Source organism: Phoxinus phoxinus (assembly GCF_949152265.1).
Source record: "Phoxinus phoxinus genome assembly, chromosome: 14".
Lineage (NCBI taxonomy): Eukaryota > Metazoa > Chordata > Actinopteri > Cypriniformes > Leuciscidae > Phoxinus > Phoxinus phoxinus.
The window spans coordinates 28217147-28239846 of record NC_136889.1 but is presented as its reverse complement, the minus strand read 5'-3'; the positions used below and the strand labels follow the sequence as shown (position 1 = coordinate 28239846).

The following is a 22700-nucleotide window of genomic DNA, read 5'->3' as shown; positions in this document are numbered from 1 at the left end:
CTATCAGATTTCAGTGTTGGACATATCTTTTCTATAGAATAATAAAACAATCAGTCAAATTTATTACAGATTTTAGATCAAATGTAGGCAAAATTACATAAAATTGGAAGTAAATATGAAACATTAAGAGGTGATGAGGTGTTTACTTACCGTGCAAATGGAATGTAGGAGATGCTGTACCTAAAACAAAACACACAAAATTGCAGTGTTAATACCTAATGTCCCATTAAATGCTTAGAATAGATTCATAAACAAAATGATCTGAAGATAAGAGTAAATCCCTAAGTACGTCAGTTACAGCTTGCTTTTAAAGTAATGAAATGATGTAACAGTAGATGAACTTACATTGAGCTCATTACAGTGTTTTTGAAAGAAGACACTTATGCTCATAAATACTATATTTATTTGACCAAAAATACAGTAATAACATTATTATTGTGAAATATATTTACAATTAAAAATACATGATGCTTTCTATTTGATTTAACAGCTGGACCAATCAGACACACAATTCATTCTTGATATTAATAAATAATCCAACAGACCAATAACCCAATAACACAACTAAGTGCCAAGATCCTCCTGAACAGTAAATGTTTCTCTTATTTTTTATCTCCCCCGTTCATTTTTAATGGATGGTCATTTTTTACCAATATAAGCTCAGCCTCAGATCAACGAGGTCCACAATCAGTCAGTTGAAATACAAAACCTGTCTCAATTGAAAGAAAAAAAAGTAGACAAAAAGGCTGAATGCAATAATTGGGGATAAAATAGCATAATGAGAGATTTATAAGCAATTTTTTGTAGGCTAGTCATTCTTGACCGATAACACAACAAGTGTGACTTTGTGCCATTTTGATCAAAAAGCATTTCAAAACAAACTTCCTGGTTAAACATTAAAGCACTAGTGTGATAAATTGTACAGAATATTTTAAAATTTGATACAAAATTGCCCAAACTACCCACAAATAATTTACCAAATTAAAAAAAAAATTAAACAAATTCTCAAAATAAATTGGTTAGGTTTCTGTACCTGGGTGAGTAAAGTCAGTACGTTTTAATATAATAACGTTAACTAGCATTTTCGGGAAAAAGGAAATCCTCTCCAGGTCAAAATAACCCAAACACAACATAAGGGTTAAATCAACTTTTTTATTAAATAGTATTTATATTAAATAAGCTAGTTTAATGAGTATTGATTCTGCGGTCACTACTTGTAAAACAAAGTCCCTTGAATGATCAGCTACATTCTGATCACACTGTTGTACTGTACCTAATGAACAGGTTAATTGATTGAATATTAATTCTGATACATCACGTTCATTTTACTAACTGATCCAAATATTTATAATGAATTATAACGAGTTATAATTAATTATAAATATTTGTATTATTTATATACGGAAAATTATAAACTATATTAATTAAAAAATATATTATACATGGAAAATTATAACGAGTTATAATTAATTATTCACATTTCATTGAGCTAATTTGCTACATTGAATACATTTTGAAATGTCATTTATTCTTGTTAAGAACATTTGTGCTGCTTATTTAAAAGTTTAAATGAAAATGTGATACATTTTTCAGGGTTCTTTGATGAAGAGAGTTTAATAGGATTTATTATTCATTTCTTTAAAAAACACGCACACAAGTGAATGCATTTTAGACTTTATAATATTAAAATACAAAGGACAACGTATACAATCTGTTGTATGCTTAGCCTGTTTCAACCGATTATTAAAAAAAATATTAGTTACATATAACTGACTTGAAATCTGCTAATGTGCTGACCGCTTCTCAGACATGTCTAACATGAAGGAATCTTTCTTTCCTATTTCTCAGTATCCTCTGTCCTCATACATGCGGTTCAAGAGGTTGCCAGAGGAAGGCTGTGTCACAGTGTGAAAGAAGAGAATGTCCTGACAGTGAAACTGACGGAAATTACACGGCTAATAAAACCTGGCCTATTGACGCATGCAAAACTGGACACACACACACACACACAACATTCTTCTTGTCTTGTGGAGTTTGTAGCAGAGTCGTGAAGCATTGAGCCCCATCCACCTGCTTCTGCACCTGTGCACCGCTCGAGGTCACGACACGCTTAGAGGATCAGATTATTTCTGCTTCCCAGTTCCACTTAGCTGCTTTAGTGGCATGGGAATACTGCCCATCTCTGCCTTATATTCTGGCCAGCGAATAGCCTTTAAGAGGTCTTCAAGTGTGAACAAACTTAAACGTGTCAAAGGTGAGTGGGTTGTGATGTCACTACATTGACATGGCTCATGAATATTAATTAGCGTGTGCTGCACGCAATCAGGAATTTCACGTATGAGGGTGAAAGATTCACACACGAAGATTTCACAACAGGTTCAATTTGGTCACACGTATATGTCGCGTTGCCCAACAGAAAACTGCTTGGTTTGAAAGTAACTTGTGTGCGAATTGTGCTTCACACATCACTACACTATTGACAACAGACTTTTTTGTCATTGAAATGTAAGTACTGTTGGCTTAGGATACAAATATTTCTAAAATGCTTGCATTCTTTAGTTTGTTTCTTGGAAAATGGTGTGCATAAAGACTAAAGTAAACACTTTTTGTCATCGCACCAACAATCTGCCTATATAATCACTCGTCTCATTTGTCACATCACTCACCCTGATCATGGGTCTATTTTTGGCCCGTTTTCTCACCTTGCCAAGTACTCAACCCCCTGCCTCTAAATCTGCTGCCAGACATCGGTGACAAACGGCACACATGGTTTAATGAACAGGTAATCAGCCTACACTAGTTGAGATGCCCAGGCAGAAAGGTTTCAGAGAAGAGCTGAACAAGCTGCCAATTTGTTTGAGGAGCCCAGGGCACAGCACTGCCAAAAGTGCTCCGGTCGGGTCTTTAGCTAGAGCGATTTAGCATTTTTGCAGAGTAGTTTTCCAGATTCCAGGCACATTCATGACAGACATGTACATGTAACAACCATACAGACACAGATATCATGAGACTGAAATATTTTTTTTCTCCTATACCTTTAATGTGCAGAATCAATTATAATCAAAACTATTATATTAAAATGTATTATTTCATAGTCTTGCTTCTGAAAGAGTGTAAATACTTAAAAAAATGGTTTTCTGTTTGTACGATGTCTTCAACAAAGTGTTTTGGGGTGGGATCTCTAATTATTGAGGAAATTACTAATTTTAACAATGAAAATCCATCCATCCATTCATTCATATATAAAAGCACAGTTCACCCAACAATGGCAATTCTGTCATCATTTACTCACCCTCTTGTTGTTCCAAACCTGTATGAGTTTCTTTCTTCTTTTGAACACAAAAGAAGAGATTTTGAAGAATGTTGGTAATCAAACAGTTGATGGTAGCCATTGACCGTCAACTGTCTGGTAATTAACATTTTTCAAAATATCTTCTTTTTAGTTCAAAAAAGAAATAAACTCATACATGCAGGTTTGGAAAAGGGAGTGTAAATGATGAAAAAAATTAAATTGTTGGGTGAACTAACTCCTTTAATTCTATATCACGTTAAAAACTCAATGTTTATTTTATTTTGTTACTTTTAAATGCCAATTCACACTGCACTGACGCAGACCACAGACTTTGTCAAGTTTTGTTGGATCAGTGTTGTCCCTGTTGGCATCGGTCGCCGCTTGTTTTTGCCGATTTAACATGTTGAGTCATGGAATATTTGAGAAGTGATGTACTGAATGTAATCTGACGATTGTCCAGATTGGTGCAGTGTGAATTGGACTTTGAGGTTTTATCAAGACAACATTCCAAGTTTGTCTCGAAAAACGTTCTGTTCCACTGATAGCACACAACAATAACAAAAAAAAAAAAAGTGAAGACAAAACTAATCTGAAGTCTCAAATAAATAAAAAAAGAGAGAGAAATAAAATAATTTATGATATTTGTTTCAAACAATAATCATTTTATCATTTGAAACAAACGTTTTTTTAAAGGATGGTTGACAGATGTCTATCACCTACCATGTCATGGCCAAGAATTGCAAAACGCAGAAAATGATCGCCAGACCCTTTTTGTTCCACTGCAGGGAGAAAAAATATATGATAATGTACATTTTCTCAAGTGAATAGTACACTAATTATCAGCAATAAACCTCTTTTGTATGAAGCTTACCCAAAACACTGCGCATAATGTCAACACAAGGAATAGCTGGGGGAAGAGCAAACACAAGGTAAGAGACTGTGATCAAATACCCATGAGGCATAGCAAAAATTATTTTAATATATATATATATATATATATATACACACAACATATGACCTATTAAAGGGCACCTATTATGCAAAATTCCCTTTTACATGGCGTTTGAACATAAATGTGTGTGTGTGTGTACACAACAACCCTATACTGATAAAAATCCACCCAGTGCTTTTTTTAAAGTCTCAGAACAAGCCATTCTCAGATTCGGGGCAGTGTGACGTACTTGTGCACAAGCCATGCCCACGACTATTGATGAACACTGCAGTTTGAGCATAGACCCGTCCTAAGTGAGCTGTACCAAAGTCCTTTTAGGCAAGTCGTGCCACTCGGCCGCCATCTTGGCAACGCCTCCGGTCAGCTATTTCGGACTAACAACACCAGGCTCCTATCTAAATGAATGGGCAGAGAGTCAGAACTGCACTTTCACTGGTCACCGGGGCATAAAAACTGCATGTATAGAAAAAGCAGTAAAATATGATAAAAATCACTGAAAAAGTTTGACGACTTTGCCCCAAAATAAGGTTTAAAACGCCTTTTTCCCCACAGGTTATACTTTTACTACGCATGCGCAAGGGTTCACGACACCAACAGGCAAAACCTCAACTGTGCGCATGCGTCAGTGGAACCAGACGATAGGCTTAAATGTTTCCCGGCTTGACTGTTAAAAGCAGATGATTGGCTTTCCAGCGGGAGGGGCGGGACATGTACATACAACCGCCATCTTTGCCGTTACGGTTTTTCCTTATATAGTTGTATTGAGGATTGAGGAAGTGGCATGTCTCTTATATAAATTGTCTCTGGCTGTGCCGGAGCAGCTGTAGACGAGAATATCTTCTAAAGCGATTGAGGTGTTTTGTTGTTGATGTAAGAATGAACATAGCAATTGTCATTTACTCCCGTTGTTACTCGAGGATGGATCTGTACCAACAGTCCGTGACCCAGCTTACAGTCTCCGGTGCGATAGGCCTAACGTTACGGACCAGTGATCATCACGGCAGAAATGAAAGTGAGAGTGCACACTTTATGACAGCTCATCGAATCGTTTTACAGATATAAAGTTTACCAGTTTATTAACCACCCACTGAAAAGGTGTGTATATTTGTTTACAGTTAGTTGTAACGAGTGTTTTGTGTAATTTGCTGTGTATGTTAATGATAATGAAAGGGAGAGAGAGAGTTTATGGATAAGACTTTAATGCGCACTTCTTATACTGTGTTTATTCTTACAGTGATTCTCTGGAGTAAAACTGACACTTCATCTTTTGTGTCTTGTACAATAAACTTCATTAAACTCATCAGTATATTTTTGGCCATCATTCGGACGCGGTCCGCTACAACAGGCTTGTACTAATAGTGGATAAAAGCAAGATGAAAAATAAGTTATAACCGTAATTAAACTAGACTCTACCTGTTCTATCTCCATACAGCATACCTGGTATATTCTCTGGCTCTGTGGGCATTATTGTTGTTTTGATATTATCATTCTGCCACTGAGCAAGAGCTCATGAGGCTCCGCCCTCTGGGCCGGCAGCAGCAGCTCATTTGCATTTAAAGGGATACACATTAAAATGGTGCATTTTCTGAGCCCCAAAAAGAGACAATTTAAACATGCTGTAAAAAATTATCTGTTGGGTATTTTGAGCTAAACCGTCACATACACACTCTGGGGACATCAGAGACTTATTTTACATCTTGTGAAAAGGGGCATAATAGGTGCTCTTTAATAGCTGATACAATAGGAATAACCCAGATAATATTATATTTGTGAAATGAGTCAAATATCCATTATTCTCTTCATAGTTGGCAGTAATTCAGAGTAATTAAATAGCTAGTGAAGCACTTCATATTTTAAATCTAAAATATGAATTACAATATAATAATAAAAAAAACATTTTAAGAAGGTCTAAGACTCCACACAGTGCCCATCATACTTCAGCACAGAAATATGTAACTATCATTTGATAGTCTGGTTACAACAGCTTAATATCATGCTGTGCTTGAGTGAGTGACTGAGTGTGAACAGATTCAGACCAAATCAGATTATAACGGAAAGTGATTTTCTGCAGCAGTCCTTTGAATCTCTTAATGCCTCTAGTCCCCTTAAGACCATCCAGATTTGTGACTGTAAAAGGCTGAAGCATTCCTTTAGCACTGCTAACCTGCATGTGCATATCTGTAATGTCCCAAGCAAGCCGTTTCCTATGTGTATATGCTAGTTTCATATCTCTCGTCTCATATTTATATGCCAGACACAATCAATTATACAGTTTAACACTCATTATATACAAATATTTAATCACCCTTATTAAAAAATTTTTTTTCTTAAACCCATTTCACTTGCTGTGACAGTTTGTTATCTAATACAATGACAAGGTGAAAAGAACATAAGGAGAATATCTAATAAGGATGAGTCAACTGTTCAGCTAAATGTGTTTTCTCATGATATCTCCAGTGCTGACGCAGTGTGGTGTGTGCCAGAGGCTCTTTCTCTTACCAGCATCATAATGGTGGCTATAAGCCTGGTGGGCTCAAACATACGCTTCAGCTGTTTAAATGGACCCATCAGAAAACAGGTGCTGTGGAAAAACAGTGACACAGAATGAGTTCAAACACATGTATCCATCACTCACAGGAACACTAAAAGTGCAGTACACTAAAACACTATAAGTGCAAAAACACAGTAGCTTACAAAAGCAAAATAATTCGTTGACTTTCTTGATATTTATGACATTTATCCAAAATTACTTAAATGTGTCATTTTAACATCACTTTGACCAAACAATTTCTATAGCCAACCAGACTGACAATGTTTAATTTCATTTTTGTTCTACTTTTCTAGATACCGACTGCTTGCTACACAATAATGACTGTTCTGTCTGTGTAAGCTATTGTGTATCACACTGAGCTTTTTAGATACAGATTTCAACAGTAGTAACGTTTACTGGGAAAAGTCCAACTCAGGCTCACTGTGGCGGCATTTCTGCAAAATGAGAATACGTCGCGTCCTGCACGTTTCGCGTGCAATACCTTCAAAGTTAACTTTTAACTGCGCTAAAAGCATGTTCAGTTTTATCCGAAACTGATGAACATGAATCCGATACAATCTTTTAATACGTTGGTTGTTGTACGTATAACGTCAGTTCTGAAGTGAAATGTCCGGTGAGTGGCGCTAAAAGGTTAATGCTCTATCACGTTTGAAAATAAAATCCCACCTACACATACCCAATAGTGTTAATACAAGCAAATGTAGCATCAAAACACAGACAGAAATACAACTTTACCATTTTAGACGCTATTAAAACATGTCAAGGATGCATCATCTAATGTCTAGAATGTGTCACTTAAATTTAAGACACATTATAATCATTGTGATATTCATGTTGCTTAATTTTATACCACAAGCAGAATCAACACAAATATATTACCCAGCCCTTGGTTTTTAGCCATTACAAATATTTAATCTCCTGAGTGACCTTAGAAAAGCAAAATCTTATTGATATATTCATTTGAGTGACAGGAAGACACCAACTGCACAAATTAGCATAATTCCTAAATCCATACAGCCCTTTTATTAATTTATGGTGCGAGACATCAGCAAAATCCGTTAGCATTGCAGTGACGCAGAAGGGGGTGCAGACTCACTGAGAGTAGATGGACTGTGCTCAGGTCTCAGGGGGCTTAACCCATCTACCCTGCATTACTCAAGCAACCTTAACCAGGACACTCATTAGATCACAGAAACACTAATGCATGAGCCCGCCATGATGTCATCCTCTCTCCTATGAGAACAGGCATCTAGGGCAGCCATAATCGGACATTTTCATACATTAGAAAGAAAGAAACAGGGCTAGCTCACTTGCTTCTCCTTTAAATCTACAGTATGAGTTACTTCAAGCTAAAAGCAAACGATGAAAAGACTCAAATGATAAGATTCAAATGATCTAAACTTGTCAAAACATGCCCAGGTAATATTTCAAAAGTAAGTAATAAACTTCAGTTCAGATCAACAGGTCTTTTCGATGTAAATGCAGAGCTGTAAATAAATATAATGATCTGAATCATCTTTCCAGTCTGGGTCACAGCCTTTAAATGAAGTTTCCAGATGCTACCGGCTAATGTCATAGGTTTCCAAACCGCTACCATGAACAGAACCAATGTTGTGTGTATTTAAAGCAGGTAACCAAGACAGCATGACCTGTCACAATAAAGACTTAACCTCTGTCGCTCTGCCAGGACAAATCTCGGAATAAAGACAGAGTCTGGTTACTTATCAAACTGGACTGGATTTTTCCTTAAGTGGCCGAATGGCTCAGTTTAATGATTTCTTACAGAGTTAAGACCTTCAAAGTAAAAAGCAATCTTCGGATATGCAGAGGTGCGGTATGGGAGAATGCCAGGGGAATTCTTCTGGGTCATTTTTACATCTCACTGCCCTGGTTTACTAACTGGGTCTCTTCCTTCTTCCTACATCATGATTGGAAATAGCTGACCGCAAGAGTTCAGTGATACACCAATGCCATGCTTTTCTGGAATTGTAGCTACATTATACACATTTTACACCCAGAACATTCAGTATTTCACCCTAAACTCAAAAGCAAAAAAAAAAAAAAAAAGAGAGAGGGAAAAAAAGAAGAAATTAAATGTACACAGAAACTTTTTTTTTCTTCAAAATTAACAATTTAAATAATGAGTCAATACATCAATCCTTCTTCCAACACGCGTTTCTGCTTTACTCTGATACACTATGGTAAGCCTAATATAAGCACTATTTTAGACCGTGCGGGATGGTTTTCATGGGAAATTGTGTACTTGTCACTCGCCAGTGTGTGACTTATCATATATGTAAATAGAGAAAAGTTGCTCCGGCTACTTAGACACATGTATGGTGTGGGAGTGGGTATAAAAAAAACCAAACCGTTAACTGGTCCCATTGACTTCCATAGTAGGAAAAAAAAAAATACTATAGAAGTCAATGGGTCCAGTTAACTGTTTGGTTACTGACATTCTTCAAAATATATTCCTTTGTGTTCAACAGAAGAAAGAAATTCATACAGGATTGAAACAACTTGAGGGTGAGTATGATGACAGAATTTTCATTTTAAAGTGAACTATCCCTTTAACACTTTTCACACATTCTCATGCCACACATCCATTTTCTCACACAGAGAAAAATCGCGAAGCAAAGAGGACACTGACACCGACAGACTAGACAGAGCAGGTTACTCTCTTGATATGAAACAATTTATCAGCTCTCAGATTCTGTCAATTCTGTTATGAAATTCAAACAATAAATACAGTTTTGACGCTTTTAAATGTGACGTGACAGATCGCTGTAGCACCTGGCGGCACGTGAACCGATCTCTCTTTATTACTAGTAGTAAACAAACACAAATTAACAATAATAGGTAGCCTATGTTGAAAGATACAGTACAACTTACCAAAATGTATATGCCTCATATATCGTAAAATCAGTGTTTTTCAACAGCGGAAAGAGGTCAATAAAACAGCTGGTCACATAACGTTACATTTACTTCAAAAAAAAAAAAAAAAAATGAATGACCATAGCACGATAGTTGGTTATACAAATTAGTATTTTATAATACATTTAGTATTAGTATAAATGAGTATTTTGCTAAATATGTGCACTATTACATATTAGCCTATAGTATATTATAATTTGAGTTGTTATTTTTAACGTTTAATTATACCAGCTGACAGGGCTCTCAGTAGCCTATGTTTACAGCATTAGGTGAGATTTTCTTGGAGAAAAATTAACATGTATCTACTGTACCTAATATCAAAATTAATCGATATTGAATCAAGATCAGAATCAAACCACAATAATTTAATTGAAATTGTAAAATTTGTATCAAAGAAATAATAAAAGCAATAGCCTACCAGTCATTGCACCATGTAAACATAGAAACATGCTGTCACTAAAGGCATAGGAGAGGCATAGGTTAGTCGTCACAACAAGTAGGGTTGGGCATCGAGAACCGGTTCCAACTTGGAACCGTTTAAAAAATAACGATGCCATTGGAATTGTTTTGAAAATTTGTTTTCGATTCCGATCATCGGTTCTGCGCAAGTTTTGGTTTCCATAGTGGCCACCGGATTTCCGTAAGTGCTTGCCGTGCCCATTTGTTCTGTTGGAGCCATGGAGCACGGTAAGCGGCGCTCAAAAGTGTGGCTTTATTTCACCTTAAAAAAGCCTGGGTCGGGACAGTGCAACACATGTGACAAACTTATTTCTTGCACGGGAGGATGCACAACAAATATGACTAAACACCTACGCCTGCGTGGTGTACAAATTAACAAGGAGTGTCCAGTGGCGTAACTTTGTTTTAAAAAGTGGGTGGGACAGGTGGGGGTTGGTAATACAATGCTAAATCACATATGTACTACAATAACATTATGTCCAACAATCGATTTAAATAGTAGGCTACATGGGGTTTAATTTGTCGTTTTAATGAGATGTAATACATGTTGTCAGTGGCGAGAATTATCGAATTATCGACAGAGCTCGTAATAAAACAAGAATAAACAGTGGCTTGGCTTTCAGAGATGGCAAGAACTGAGTGATTTGAAAAAGCGACGCGGAGATGGCGTTTATTACTCAACAGGCGAGTAAGATATTTTATTGATCAGATAAATTGGCATATGTATCTCTCTAACAGAGTTGATTGTAAAGCATTATCTATTGCAAAGTGTTGGTTGTTGTAGAGCGGTGTTGGAATTTGTTTTCAAGGAAGTACCGTGTCTAAAGCTACAGTAATACTGCTAAATGGGTAAAGCTACAGTAACGTCTATAGCTAGTCAGCTTGAGATCCTTTCCTTCTAAACTGGTTATATCTCTTAAGCCTAGTAATGAATGTTTTATGAGCTCTCTCTTTTTTTATGAGAAAGAGCCATATTCATCCGCAGTCAAGCAGAGCTGAAGCATAACCTAAACAATATTCTTCTGCAAAATGCATGCAGTTGTTTTTTTAACCGCTAGAGGGCCAAACGTTACATAGTGTACCTTCAATTATCTTATTAGATAATCGATTTTTTTATTCATGATGGCCATGGTATGGACTATCATGAGCAGCAGGATACATCTGGCCTTGATGTCTTCATGCAAGAAGACCTGGTTTCTTTCTCAATGCGTTATATCTTTCCTGTAAGTAATAAAAGTTGGTGGCACCTGTACTAAACAATGAAAAATTAAACATCAGCTGATAAAAAAAAAAAAAGACCATGCGGAGAAAATTCAACCTTTCCACTTAAAATGTTGCGCTAATTCCAGACAGTGTTCAGCCTGCTGGTGATTTCAGAGAACCCGACAGACCTGTTTCAGTCTTTGGGAATAGAACATCTTCCCACATGGCAACTTAACATTCACAACATTGTAAGAGGAGGAGAACAAACTTCTAAGCCCTACGGAAAAGACAATGCACGTCAATGGAAGCCAAAGCACATTTTTGAAGGGCACTTAATTTCTTTACAAGTGTTGAACTTGAAAAGAAAAGTGTTATATTGTCATCTTTTGAGCCGATTCATCGACAAAGCAAAGTTATGAAACCATACTAAATGCACTCTTTTACAGGACTAATCCTCTCAGCCTCTTTATGAAATCATGCCTCCAACTGATATATAACAGAGACATGAACAGATTCCTGAAGTCCAGGTTCATTTTAGGACAACTGTGGCTACTTTGGGTCAGTGGCAGTTGATGATTTGGTCTTCTGCTAACAGAATATGAAAAAAACAAAAACAGGGCAGCTTCTATAGCTGATCTAAGCAACGCAAGCAATCACTAACAGATCATGCATAATTCACTTTTCACAAACAGGATAGAACATAGAGCCTAAAAAGGTTGTTGCACCAAATGGTCTGTGAAAGAAGGTGCTGAAACTTCAGGAAATAACAAATGAGCTGTTACTTTCAAAATCATTTTGCTAACACTTTACAAAAATGTTCCATTAGTTAATGCATTGAGTATGAAATCAACTGTGCATAGTATTGTAAAGTATTACCATCATTTTATGAGGTTTGCCTTTTTTTTTTTTTTTTTTTTACTAAAATTGGGACCCGTCTAAACACAGGAGGATTAGAGAATCTCACTAGTAACAGCAAGGTCATGGGTTTGATTATGAATTGGTAAAAATGTATAATTTGAATGCAGTCTAAGTCCCTTTGGATAAAAGTATCTGCTAAATGCATAAATGCCCAAAAGTCAAGTCTAATTTATTTATATAGCACTTTTCACAATACACACTGTTTCAACTCAGCTTTACAGAAGATCATGATGTTAATGTTTATAATATCTTAAAGTCACCATGAAATTAAAATGGACAATTCCTATTTTTAATGGAATATTGCAGTATGTATTATAAATAAATGATTTATCCAAGCACATCATTATTCTTTTTTAAATCATGTGTTCTTGTAATTGTCTGATGACAATGTTTACAGTCGCGAGTGCGGGACAACCTGTCACTCACATGAGAGAGGACAAAATGAAAAAAAATTTTCCCAATAGACAAAAGTCCCACCATTAATGTTTTTCTTTTTTAAAACGCTGTTTCACTCAGATATATATATTAGGGCTGTCCCCGAATAGTCGAAGATTCGATGCATCGATATGCGGAGCCTGATTCGACCACCGATCTCACAGTCGAATCTTCGCGGGTGAAACGAGCATCATACCATTTTGGCAATATGGGGGTGCTCAATGTCTAATTGCACACAGAACTACTGGTTTTGTACGGTTATATTAAGTTATATACAGCCTTTGATTATGATAATGCGGTAAAAACAAAAGTGAAAAGAAAGAAGCGTTCAATAAATATTTTTAACGTGTTTGTGAATAAATCCAACCACCCCTGTGACAGATTTAAGTTTCACTTTCCCTGATCCATGACGAGACGAGGACCATCTTGACGGCAGGGATTAGGCTATTTAACAATGTCTGGATTAAGAAAATCTAAAGTGTGGATGCACTTTGAAATGGTAAAAAATGATCCAAAAAAAGTCAAATGCAAGTTGTGCCAACAGCTCATGTCGTACCACTCATCAACAACAAACATGGCTTTCCACTTAAAACAGGTAAGTTTCTTACTGATAAAGACGGTTCACTCTTTCATATATAATGGCGCTTTTAATTTACGAATAGTAATATCATACATTGGGACGCACACAAGCAGAATGAAAGACTGGATTTTTTTCGATCGGGTAGGGTACAATTGTTTTCAAACATTTCAGCCGTTTTCTAATTTAATTGGCTGTGAACATGTTTAGCTAAAAAACTGCCAGTTTGCGTTTATTGTTGTTTCGGCAGTTACAAAGAGAGCGTTCACAATTCTGGCTCAACTTTCGTTGTTCTAATAATTTATTTCGTTTTATTTTATTTATTGATCACTCAGGGTTACCTAATTTAACTGTGTTTTTTATTTTATTTTTTATATATTTTCCCCTGCACTTTGGCATTTTGCACACATTTGTTATGCTCCCTGTGACTTGATTCTGACTTTATTTTGTTTTTTTAATTTATTTTTTATTATTAGAAATGTATAATCTGTTCTAATTTAATTCTTTAAATGAATGCTTTTTTTGTGTGTCGATGTTGCGCTGCACTGAAAGCATGCTGGCACAGGCAATTTTGCCGATTTAATTTCATTTCGCAAAATGTGAAATGCAAATCCTAGAGAGGTTTTTTTTTAGGTTTATTTATCAAAATGTTCTTTTATTATTTGTCTGATGTTCTGTATTTCGATCGCGGCTTTAGAATATTAAAACTTTTACAAATGTTTATCCACCACATTACCCTTTTTATTTAAACCTAAATAAGTTTGTCTGTCAGTTTTGGTCGCTTTATTAAAAGTTGTTGCTGTGTGCAGTGTGTAAAATAAAATAAAAATAGTTTTACCCTCCTGCTGACTATAGTGTCGTGCCCCTCCCAACCCATTCACACACACATAGATGATTCGACTATCGGTCGACTATAGAAAGATTAGAAAATTCTGATTCGACTATGAAAATTCATGGTCGGGGACAGCCTTAATATATATATTGTATATGCGTCACAAAAGGGGGTGGGGGAGACTATTGCAACTTCTGTTTCATGCAGACTTTAATTTCTTCATGCCTTCATCACATTCAGATTAGAGCTGGGCAATTATCCGTTTAGATTATGCAACAATAAAGCAATCAAGCATTTTATAGATGTGCTATATAGTCTGTATTGCCCAACAAAAGTATACTGCATGTATGCAATACTATCCAATTTTATATAAAGAGCTGTGCGCTAAGTGACAGTTACATTTTGCAGTAAAATAAAAAAAAAATCAGGCTGTTAAGACTTGCTATACGGTAGATATCGCTTTACATGAGTTGAGTATACTTTATGCATGTGGAAAAAAAGGTAACAGGACTGAAGATTTAACCCAAATTTAGCTGTCACTCAATAGCGGCTGAACAGTTTGGGACCAAATGTTGTGGTTATTGATAAACATTCCCAATTAAAGATGTGATTGCTACGATAATCTTGGATAGTTTAAATGGTTGAGCCTGCTTGCAAAGACTAAAATGAAATGTCTGCAAAACTGTTACTATTTATTTATTATTAAAGTGTCACTATTTGTTCATTTTATGTTAGATAACAGTTTATGTAAAATACCTAATAACTTTCCCAAAGAAATGTGGGATTTATGTATATTACCTGCTCCATATGTAGTACTTTATAAATCACACCCACAAAATAAGACACTGAATCAACATCTAAGTAACGGTGTCATCGTATGCATGTCCAATACGCAGCCATAATTACACTTACCTTGAAATTGCTGCAACGTTTCCCAGGGTGTAGAATACAGCAAACAGGTTAAAACCAGCTTTAGGCACGAAAAGGAGTGCAGTTCCCTGTTTCAGAAGATGTAATGTGGCTTGTCAGTCCATTTCCAAACATTTCAATCAAAAAAAATGTCTTGTCTGTTATGAAATAAAATCATTCTGATGTACAAACTCTCAAATTCAGAGTTTGTATATGAACACATTAAACAGTTGTGCCACCTAGTGGTGTTAAAATGCTTTGGCTTAGAGCACTAAATACAAATACAGAGTGGGCCCAAAAAGTGTTAGGACTCTTAATTACACTTAAAACTGTATGTTGTTGCATCGGATAACAAAATATCACACAAAGTGGCTTGCTAAATTATTCTTGAGCTTTTATTAGAAGTAACGTGATGTGCATGTTTGCAATGACTTGTCTAGAAACAGGTGTCAAGGATTTTTAGTGGATTCATGATTCATACAGCTTGGTATATTGTAGTCTACTTGTAGTTTATGGTCGTTGCTGTAAGTGTTATCAGTAAAAGTGTTATCACTCTACTGTGGCCAGGCCACATACAAACTGAAAGTAGGAACAGGGTGGCGTCATTAGGGGGCCCAGTTCACCCATTTGTGATCATGGTTTGACATGTGTTGCATGAAATGCAAGAACCAATGGTGTTTTGCTGTCAATTACCTTCTCAAATTACATCTCTCTGTGTGTGTGTGTGTGTGTGTGTGTGTGTGTGTGTGTGTGTGTGTTATTCAAACTTCTAAAATACTATTTATGGTCAGGTATTTACAAACTTGCCTCAACTTGAATTAAACTCAAGTGTGAATGAGATTTGTTGTGAAGATTAGCGTTTAGTCAAACAAAAATAGTGTATGGCTTCAGGAAAGCAAATAAAAGAAATATAGTGGACATGTCTTTATATACTACTTTAATGGTGTGTTTATTTTGTGTTCTTTTTGGAGCTTGACAGTACAAAAAATAACCATCCAATTTTGTTGTTTGAAAAAGAAGAAAATAAATTGGGGAAGCTTTGAAACACCACGAGCGTGAGAAAATGAACTTCATTAGGGTGAACTATTCATGAAAATCGGACTTTCCATGTTTAAGTGCTATAATAGGGTCCCCTGTGACTCTACCAACCCAGAAAACGTGAAAAGTGACAACCATGTAACATTGTTTTAGTCAGCCTTTCTCTGCAAGCATGTCAAGAAATAAGCCGATCTGATTTCGCTCCACTTCTGACGTATGAAGAGGATCTTATTATAATATTACCGCCCCTTAATGTCCACGTTTCCACCCACGGCACCACCAGTTCTAACGCAATGGCAAAAGTTCGAGCAAAGCATGTAAACTGTTCTGTCGTTGCCGCACAGACGAGCACTGAACACTATTTGGCCAACAAATGTCACAGCTGTGGTCAAAGACCTCAGGGAACTGTGTCAACTTGTGTAAAACTTAAAAATGACGGTACATGCAAGTCGATGAGATGAATCAATGTAACTCCTCAACAACTACATAAATGTATCTACGAACCATTCAGAAATGTCCAGGAGCGTCTAAAAGTTGCAACCTCTTCCTGAGTCTCTGTGTAAGGCTGCACTCCGCTATGGATTCTTTCTGAGATTTTGGATGAGTGAGATTATTTGCGTGTTTTGTTATTATTTCCGAAGCTAGTGTAAAGTATTGTCCCACTTCTGAACGGGGGCAGGGAGCAGCAGCTCATTTGCATTTAAAGGGACACACCCAAAAACGGCGTTTTTGTTTTACACCCACAAAGGGGCAATTTTGACAAGCTATAATAAATATTTGTTATTATTTTGAGCACACTATATATTTATATTACATCTTGTGAAAAGGGGCATAATATGTCACCTTTAAAGACTAAGGTAACAAAAATGACTGTGGGTTTTGGAAATCAACTAGGCCAATATGAGAGCATGGCAGATGAAAGAACAAACAACTGTGGGCAGATAAAGACCTAAAGGGGGAATTAAAAAAGTTAACTCACAAGTATTGAGCACAAGATCCCTGATGCGAAGCAAATGACGAACCACTTCAGCCGTGTGGTGAAACTGAGTGTTGAGCCATCCAGGATCTACAGAGAAGAATCACAGGATGTCACATGGTTCATAATGCCCCACCAACAAAGACCAAAAGATCATGCTTTTAGCATGCTGACTGCATCTGATTCATTAAAATACCACTGACCCACAGGAAGAACAAGACAGGAATACAACGTGCTATTGTTCTTACTTTTCCATATAAATGGACACATGCATGCCATCTATCAAACTGATTAACAGGATTTACATAACTGAATAACTACAAAGAACACATCAATGCATTTTTACTGTTACAGGATGTTTTCATAGTATCAAGTTTCATCATGGTTTCATCAATGAAAATGTGATTACTCATGATATGAACTCCTTTTAAGACACTACTGTATGTAATACATACCTAGTTGCATTTAAAAGGATAAAAACAACTATAAAGAGTTATAACCCAGTGTCAGATAGTTCAGATTGGCTTGCAAGAATAAAACAACATCCGGAGGTCATGACCTTACCTCACATGATCCTTTCCCTCAGGAAGCATGTAAAACCACCAGCAGTGTTAACATATCATTATCACATAAACATTTGCAAACAAATAGGTGCAGCAGTAATGTTCAAAAAAGTGCAACATTACAATGTAATCAGACAAATACGTTACCCCTTACAAAAATGTACTCTGGTATTAATATGATGTTATAATAACAATAGCATGGTGATATCATGTTGTTGTTTTTTTAACTCTGTAACGTTAACTGTTAATGATAATACCATACTACCATATTGTAGCCTATTCTTTGAGGACACTAAAGTTTCATGTTATATGGATATCAATCATTCATGTCCATAACATTACCATCTAGCATCATAGTACTTTCGTAATGCTAAAATGAAGTTAAAAATACCAACGCTGTCAAGTTACAGTACAAGACAAACTCTGTGGGGCCTCTCGATTATAGATGCAGATAAAATACACGTTTAACGTTACTCTCCTAATACCTGAGCTGTAAGTCCCACTTCTTCATTCTCCTCTCGACCACTTAATACACGACGCAACTTGTCCATCGTTGCACGTCAGGTGAAATATTGTTTATTTTAAATTATCCAACACTTCCTCGAAGTTCAGCATTGACACTAGTCACACGTTACTTTCCCCCACCCGTATTCCGTGAGCTCCGCCCTTCTTCGCACTTCTGACTGATATGGTTGGGCGTACTTCAATGAGTGACTTCTAAACTACCCAATCGTAGACAGATTTTGAAGATCGATAGCCAATCCTGATACAGAAGGCGGGCATGGCAAAAATGTAGGTGGAACGTGCATGCGCAGATTTAATGATCTTCTCCGTCGCTTTTGACCGTTTATATACTGTCTATGCTTTTGCCGTGTCTGACCATAGATATGATGTCTATGTGTCTGACAGTTTGTTCTCAATGTCAAGGATTCTTCCTTCATCGTCAGGTTCTCTTAGCATGGACACTAATTTATAAACATAACTTTTCACCACAGAGATGTTTTATGTGGAACAATAAGAACATTTTATTCAAGAATAAGTTTCTATTCTATGATAATTGGTTCAGTAATGGTTTATTTTTGTTAGAGCAGTTGCTTAATAAACAAGGTCTTTTGTTCAGATATTCAGAATTTCTTTCAGAATGCCACCAATAACCCCAAAATAATTTGCTACAGTAATGGGTGCTATTCCTTCTGGCTTATGTATGCTTTTTAAAAACTGTAATTACTCCTCCCCAGTACATCCTTTCCTAAAGCTTGTGATACTCCTGTTGGTCAAGTTTGTTTTTCTCAGTCTCAAAATAAGATCTTTATTTCTTAAGGATTTGATTTTTGTTCCACCTGTTATTTCCTTTTGGAATAATTTGTTTGTTAACCTTAATTGGAAAAAAATCTGGTCTTTACAGCAGAAATTCTTTCTTACAAATAAAGTGAAAGAAATCTAATTTAAGCTCATACACAGGTTCTATCCTGTTAAGAAATTTATACAAAGATTTAAGTCTGACATTGAGCTAACATGCTCTTTTTGTTTAAATTCTGATGAACCAGTGGTTCACTTATTTTGGTCGTGTCACTACACTCAGAAGCTTTGGAATGATATTGATGCATTTGTCAAGTGTAAGATTTGGCCAACAGGCTTCTCAATACATATGAGAAACATTATATTTGGGTACTTTGACTCAGACCCCACAAACGAAAATATATGTTTTGTTATTAATTAAATTATTTCCTAAGCAAATTCTACATTCACAAATGCAAATTTTCAAACAGTAAACCTGTCTTTTCAGTCTTCTTAAAAGAAATAGAAAGTGATCTAAATGTGATTTCAGCATCTACTAATAAGAAAGCTATAAGGACTGTTAGAATTTGTGCTGCTTTTGATCTCTTAATGTGAACATCTTTATGTGATGTAATCTGGGCCTACCTCTCTTTTTTTATTATTATTTTTTTATGTATTTTACATATGTATATACATTTTTGTCCTATTTGCTATTGTCTCCTTTATTGTTGTTTTGATATTATGTGATGTATACTTTCTCCTTTGTATGTTCCTGTTCTCAGCATTAATAAAACAATTTTTTTGAAATATTTAAAACAGGATACTTGGCAGGACTGGTCCTTCCAAGTAATTTCCATCAGAGGCGAGGCGAGGCTCCTCTTTAGCATTCGGAGAACACGTAAATGGAACAGGCAAGTGCACGTCATTGCGTCATTACGTCAGTGAAAAGGTCCGCTTTCGGCACAGAAATTGAAGTGCTACTGATTTGGTTACTGTACAGTAATTGAACTCAAGTGGACATCTGAAAATCTCTGTAAAAAAATTTGTTTTAAATAAAAATAAAAATTCTAATCAAATCTTTTTTTTCATGCCCTATAAGAGCAATAAAAACTAAGATAAAAAAAAATCCTGACTGAGGTTATTATAATTTATGCATTAAAGGGTTAAATTTTGCATAAACAATTATTTCCATACTTTTCTCCCACCTTGTACTTGGTTTTTAAACTGTCCCACTTTTTGGAACAAGATAGCAAAGCTGCGCGCATAGGATTGTGGGTGATTTGGGAGCGCGAAGGATACACATAGGCTATGCATCCTTTCCTGTATATGAGAAATTTTCCAAACGAAGGACTCAGTCCTTGATTGAAATTCCGAGGATCCTCGACATTGGAACAGTCCTTCGACGGATGTCGATAACGTAGCATCCTCGAAATTCCGGCTTCCAAGGATCCTTCCTTGACATTAAGAAACAGCTTGTGCACTGATTTTTTATTTATTTATATTTAATTAATTAAAATGAGGCAACAGATTACAAGCAATATTATTAATTAAATTTAACAAATTAGAATTGAGTAATAATTAATCAAATTAATTCCTTAAATGTTAACCATTTAAAATGAGTAAAATTTACAAAATATATGTTATTGCCAACATTGAAGACACCTGATGTTAACAAGCAGAATCACTGAAGGAGAAAACCATAATTAAAGTCACCATTATGGAGATGAGTGTGTGTTTTAGTTGGGCTCTTGACCCTTAAATTAATAACTTTAAGTTTTGTTTGGCTGCTGTACATGAGTTATAACAGCCAGAAGAACAAATAGAAACGTTGATCTGATGGTGTTGGTTGTGTTTCACAATTTCACAATCATTGACTTGAATCACTGATCTCATGTAGAGTCTAATTTATGAGTTAGATTTATTTTATTAATTCTAGCTGCATAATATGAATAGCCTTTTCAATTATATCAAAATGATAAAATCAATAATAATAAAAAATATATGTGTGTGTTTTTTTTTAGGCACACACAGACTTCATGATTTAGCGTATGAATCTCAGCAATGGTGACAACCTCTGATCATAAGCTCATTATTTATTCATGCAGCAATACATGATGGGAGCCATGAATGAGTTTTGATTGGTGCAACCCAGAATGCACTGCAACATGCTTTATAAATGTCACCATTGTTGAGATGCACAGGCTGATTCATGATGTCTGTGTTTTTTTGTTTTTTTTTTGTACAAGAGAATATTTTTAGAAAGTATTTGGATTACATTGTAAAAGTTAATAATATTATGGTGTACAAGACCAGTACTTCTATAGTTAATAAAGTTAACTTAACTCATAAACTGGACTGGACATGCACAGCATCCAAACAAAACTTAAAGTTAAAATTTAAGGGTGAAGAGCCCAACTAAAACACACACTGATCTCCATAATGGTGACTTTAATCATGGTTTTCTCCTTCAGTGATTCTGCTTGTTAACATCAGGTGTCTTCAATGTTGGCAATAACATATATTTTGTAAATTTTACTCATTTTAAATGGTTAACATTTAAGGAATTAATTTGATTAATTATTACTCAATTCTAATTTGTTAAATTTAATTAATAATATTGCTTGTAATCTGTTGCCTCATTTTAATTAATTAAATATAAATAAAATCTATGTTTTATTTTTTACAGTGTGTGTTTTGGACAAGACAAGACATGCTCGCGCAGTGGTCTCAAACTCAAAGGTTTAGTCCCAGGACTCCCACCAACTCACCTGCTTGGAAGTTTCTAGTAATCCTGAAGACCTTGATTAGCTGGATCATGTGTTTAAATAGGGTTGGAGGGAACCAAAGAACCAAAAACTTGTCAATACGACTTTGGCTAAACTCTGCACTGACCCTCCGGACACTGTGTTTGAAATCACAAAGGCTACATTTTTAAAAATCGAACAATTAATTTAATTGCTTCCAATTTTGTACCGTTTGTTTTTGTATGGCTATATGGTGTCTTTCTTTTTTTTATTATTTCACTATAAAAAGCTCACGACACATTTGTAAGGGAAGCATATATTTGCAAATGGACACAATACAATACTTGAAAATATCCCTTCTTCCACGACCATGTTGTGAATATGTTTAATGCAGAACGACTGGGCAGTTGAACACAGTCTAACCATATAGGCTACATTTAAAGAAATGACATGGTCCACATTTAAGACCACATTCATGGTCCATGCCTATATCACACAATAAAATGTACACCAGTTTGATCACATTTTAATGTATTTTCTTTTTTTATTGTATTTGGTTTATTTTTTTGGTAGGCCAAGCCAATTAGAACATAAAAGTAATTATTTCTTTAGCAAGGACAGATCCTTTAGGCTACTTTTGCTGTTTGGTATATCACTGTCTCTACACCTGGTGATCAGCAAACTGTGTAGTTTAGCTAGTAGAACCACTGATGCACATAAGCTGTTCCTGGGTTTTGTCAACATAAAAAAAAATCGACCACAACAAAAATCTAAAGCTTCACATTTCACATGTAAAAAAAATAAGCCACATCAACAAAAATATTTAGTGTTTGGCTGAAGGATCTCACAGACCAGAATCTCTGTTTAAAAGGAAGGACACATTTTTTAATTCTGTAATCATTTACTCACCCACATGTTGCTCCAAGTTTGCGTTTTCCAAAAGCACCGACCAACTAAGGTCGCAAGTTTCATCGTTATCCGCATAGCCTACAGTAGTTCAACTAATGCAGGCGGTGTAAACCATTCATGTCACAAAGAG

General features: G+C 35.7%; 1 protein-coding gene across 2 annotated transcripts in view; it reads right to left on the bottom strand.

Annotated features, from left to right (window-relative positions):
* Nucleotides 1–22700, bottom strand: part of sft2d1 (SFT2 domain containing 1) — a 29542-nt gene extending 6842 nt beyond the window's left edge. The window contains exons 1-7 of one of the 2 annotated variants that reach the window (XM_079634855.1): nucleotides 22571–22700; nucleotides 17080–17166; nucleotides 15066–15151; nucleotides 6744–6825; nucleotides 4164–4199; nucleotides 4013–4071; nucleotides 151–180 (exon numbers count right to left, since the gene is read on the bottom strand). In XM_079634855.1, coding sequence (XP_079490981.1) covers nucleotides 151–180; nucleotides 4013–4071; nucleotides 4164–4199; nucleotides 6744–6825; nucleotides 15066–15151; nucleotides 17080–17166; nucleotides 22571–22645 — 455 coding nt within the window. In that variant the 5' untranslated portion in view covers nucleotides 22646–22700. Of the gene's footprint in view, nucleotides 1–150; nucleotides 181–4012; nucleotides 4072–4163; nucleotides 4200–6743; nucleotides 6826–15065; nucleotides 15152–17079; nucleotides 17167–18124; nucleotides 18335–22570 lie in introns of those variants that run through there. The other variant, XM_079634856.1, reaches the window with a different exon arrangement.